Consider the following 4,531-nt stretch of genomic DNA (forward strand, 5'->3'; position numbering starts at 1 on the left):
AAATGCGATGATTTCTGACTTTTGCTCCTTCGTTACAGATTAGCCGAACAAGAGCGTGTTCGAGAGTTAAGGGGATCAGCAACCTCAGGGGAGGCTTACAAGCGCACTCTGAAAAAAAAAAAGCAGACGGTTAAGCGAGGATTTCCTTGCAAGAGATATAGGGTACGAGAGGTAAATTCGGCGCGAAGGAGGTCCGGGGGCGATCCGGACGGCACACAAAGGAGCGCGGGCGTCCGGGACCATTCGATGATTGGTCATGCTCACGCGGGATAGAACACAGGGGCCGGAATGGCAATTCAGAGATTAGACACACTCCTGGCAAACAGGGCGGAGTACACGAGCGACGTGGGGACGTATAGCTTTCATTCGTCCACGAAAGAGAGAGGTTTTCGGGGGCACAAGAGATACCTCGCTCGGATTCCCACGATGCGCCGTGAGCACAAAGACCTATAAATCTGGAATCGTATGAAGAATCGTGTCGATTCGTTTCTTCGCGACATGTCTATTTATCGTTTCGGACGATCGTCGTCCGTGCAATTAACGTTTTCGACGAAGAGAAATCGCGAGTCGATTATATTTTCGTGATGGGGAAATATAAGGTTTCTTCTTTGTCGCTTACCTTGAAGGATTATTGCACTAAAATTTTATTTCTTGTTTTTGCTAAATTTGAAATACATACATATTTATTTCATTTTAATTTCACTTTAAGTATAAAAGTATGCAGTAGGTTAAAACTTCAAAGGCTGTATTTAAAAATCCATTGTCATCGCTGAATGTCTATAGTGTACGTAACGTAAATTTGGAATGCAGTAAAAAAAAAATACATCTTATACGGAAAGAATTATTTTGCTGAAGTATATAAAAATTTAGTTGGACAACACACGGATCTGAAAATAATTTTGTTTGAATTATGAAAATAATTATGTAGGGCATCAAACTGATAAAATGTTAAAACTTTTTGTATCAGTATCATCAACGTTTAAGTCTACATAATTATTTTGATAGTCCAACAAAATTATTTTTGGATCTGTATCTAACTTTTTAGATATTTTTTCACAGTTTCCGTGAATAATTCAACGATTCAAGACAGTAGTACGACCATCAATGTGAATAAAATAACTTTCGCGATCTCCTCTTTAACGAAGAATGTAAAGAAGGATAAATCATTTAAGACGAACTGCTCGTTTAGCAATTCAGTGACTTAATTTGCCTTAAATAAATTTATTCATTCGCACGCCTCTCGATACTTCATGTCCATGTACACTAGAATTTAAATTATCTGAGCCAATATCGGAAATCACGGCAACCGGATCATCGAAAATTCAATGAAACGACGTTCAGAGATAATGAAGCTTCCACTGTAAGAACGGCACCCCACTAGTGCTAGTTCATCCTTCGATCGGCGATATGTAGGGCACCCCTTGTCCTTCGACATCAGCTTATTTTAAGAGTCGCGCGAGCCTAATGAAAAAAAAAATCTCATCCCGTCTAACTATAAATACGCGCATGAAACTAATTGATACCTTCGATCGCCTGATTGGAAAAACAAGAAAGGAAAAAAATCATCACATCGCGCGAAAGGTATACTGATATTGAAAGATACTTACATCCAAGTCCCTGGTACCGTCGTAGCGGCGGCGGCGACCATCAGCGATCGCAAGATCACGAGTGGACCATTGCCGCGCATCGTCATTCTTCTCCTTCACCCCCTGCAAGCATCGAAGGAAATCATCAATTTCGTATTACAAGTATTTGCACAGCGAGGCACCGTATTAATCGCTTCATTAGGAAGACCGCCGGCACAGTCGGCCGTGAATCGTGCCTATCCGAACGAAAAAGGTGCGGTGACCGCGGAACGGTGAAATCAAGGTCAGATCGATGCATCATGCGGTCGTTAGCGGAAAAATCGAGTCTCAATTAAACGCCGAGCTTTAAGAGTGAAGCCTGGAAAAGCGAGGAACAGCGTGTCGCATGTTTCAGAGGCTAGCAAAATTAAGATTCACATAGTGATACCTGTTAAGAATTCGATGATTTGATAGAACATAAAATGTGATTACAATTCTCTCCTCGATCGTTCGCAGAGTAACTGGGTAGCAAACTTTCAAAATACGTTTTGCCCAAACATTGTAATTTTCAGAAAACGAGAAAGAAAGAAATTACGCACATACGAGAAACCTACGCACGTTACAAAAAATATAATAATATATCAATCAGTAGGATGTGAAATATTAAACAAAATTGCTAAACAATTGCCAAAAATGTTTAACAAAATAAATGCATTTTGTTTGTCTCTACACGGACAGAATTATTATTTTTTAATTTATCCTGAAATATATAATCCTATAGTAGTTGCGGTACAATATTTTAAAGATTTTTACCGCGCACTTCGGTAAAATTAATCAAACTTATTTCATACTTTATTGTAATTTTATTAATGAATGAGAAAGATTTACATTAAAAATTGCTCGAAATACAATGTTGTCCAACGATTACTATATTTTCATTTTAAACTCTAAGAAAAAATTCTCTCCGTGTAGTTAAAAAACATAATGCACTTCGAAATGTCTATGTTTTTCCAGCATATAAATTAACGATGGAAAAATGCTTTCTGAATATCTCAGAATAGCTTATAACATGAATCTTTCAACATTTAAACACTCCGACATCTCTAATTAAAAAAGTGAAAATTTAGATAAAACGCATTTTGACGCGTCTGCTCCTCAACTATGAAAGACAACTACATCTGTCGTATACTAGCTCTCGAGACTTGAAGCATGTAAAAAGATGATCACAAATAGTCTACATCTGCAGCCGGAATAATTACATTAACAATTTACATTAACGATACATTTCATTATTTAGACGCGAATACGAATAGATCATTCGTGGTCGTATATGATCCTGTCCAGACTCAGTAACGTACACGAAAATATCTCGACGCGAACAGAGCTCGCATTTTCGAGCAAGCCGTGCAAATCCTTCTTGATGTCCAGATCGAACGTGTGTGTTCGGCCGAAAGTGCGACAACGTTGGCATGGGACCAACTGATAAACCAGCTCTGCGAATCGTAACTCAACGCCCGCTGATATCAACAGTTTGTGCAACGTGAGAGCGACGCCACGTTTATACGAACGCGTGCAAGGTGTAACGTCGAAGTGGTGTACCATAATCGTCTCTCAGGACACTCGGTTGTCCCTTCATCCGTCCCGAGGTCAATCCGTGGCGAAGCTGGCTCTGGAACCCACGGGTGGACAGTGACGTAGCCGAAACGCGCGCGAGCCCGCGTATGCGAAGCTCGCGTGAAGCCGCTCCTACGTCCGCTTTCGTCAACGTCAAGTACCATCTTACGGCCACATTATGTAAATAGCGTCATGAGTAAAACCCTTTTAGCATAACGGTGCCGGAGTTTGTCAATCCGATTTAATCATTAATCCAGTATCTCACACAACACATTTCTCTGAAGAAATGTCCAGAGGATCTCCTGGGATATTCTACGGACGTTCTGAGAACATCATTCGGAGAAACTGCGTTGTGTGGGACATGTTTCGAACTTTGCTTGAAAATGTCTCGAACATCAATTGCAGGATTCCTCTCATCACGGCACGTGTTCGCACGATTCTTTGATCGTTTCTGCACGGAATTCTCTATGTGGCGAGGAAAGGAGAGAGAGAGAGAGAGAGAGAGAGAGAGAGAGAGAGAGAGAGAGAGAGAGAGAGAGAGAGACGGTAGCTCCTTGCCAGCTTTCGCGGAGCGAAGACTAGCTCTCACCATAAACGCGGTGGCTATACATCCCTGCCGCGAAGTGGGAACTGGTATATACACACGTACGCAGGTGTACACAAGTACGTGTACTTATACAGCACATCGCCGTCTATCTAGCCCACGCGATCAACCCGGCGATATTAGCCGGCGCATAAAACGCATTTGCGATCACGGCGGGAATGTAAACGGTGCGCACTTCGGCGTACGCGTCCCCGCCGTGGACCAGCCGCGGATTATCAGCGGTAAAGTATCTCGTTCGGGGCTCGAGGCTGAACAAGACGTGTCCGGGGCGATATAGGATGCAATAAGCGCCGTTTGCCGTCTGCAACGGAATGAGCCAATTGCCAATTCCATATGGTTGCGCCGTATACAGGTATATAGTTATAATGAGTAGCGAACGCGGATCGGAGAAGCAGAAGGAGAAGGAGAGAGAATCTAAAATCTAATATTAGGTGCACGTGCATAACGACGTACTTTGCTCGGCTGCTCGAATAGTCGCGCTTGCATAATCCCCGCGACAGAAGCCGGTAAGCACGTCAGCTGCCGAATCGTAAAATGTGATCGTATAACGTGAGGGCGATTAAAACGTTCGGATATTTAGCGACGGTTTTACATTCCGTCCGTTAACGCGATTGTATTTGCGGTAGATTCTTTCCGAAGGAAGAAGTGGCAAAAAAGATAAATTAATGAGTAACGCGACATTCCATTTCTTCTCTATATATATCCTCTTCTCCGCTTTCGAATTTCTAGATTATACCTTAGACAGACA

General features: G+C 42.2%; 1 protein-coding gene across 2 annotated transcripts in view; it reads right to left on the minus strand.

The window, feature by feature from the left end:
• Positions 1–4,531, minus strand: part of LOC108755865 (protein Wnt-5b-like) — a 19,208-nt gene that overhangs the window by 7,471 nt on the left and 7,206 nt on the right. The window contains exons 1-2 of one of the 2 annotated variants that reach the window (XM_018499219.1): positions 3,165–3,242; positions 1,608–1,709 (exon numbers count right to left, since the gene is read on the minus strand). In XM_018499219.1, the coding sequence (XP_018354721.1) occupies positions 1,608–1,693 (86 nt within the window). In that variant the 5' untranslated portion in view covers positions 1,694–1,709; positions 3,165–3,242. Of the gene's footprint in view, positions 1–1,607; positions 1,710–3,164; positions 3,243–4,531 lie in introns of those variants that run through there. The other variant, XM_018499218.1, reaches the window with a different exon arrangement.

This window comes from Trachymyrmex septentrionalis, unplaced genomic scaffold, assembly GCF_001594115.1.
Source record: "Trachymyrmex septentrionalis isolate Tsep2-gDNA-1 unplaced genomic scaffold, Tsep1.0 scaffold9, whole genome shotgun sequence".
NCBI classification, from domain to species: Eukaryota; Metazoa; Arthropoda; class Insecta; order Hymenoptera; family Formicidae; genus Trachymyrmex; species Trachymyrmex septentrionalis.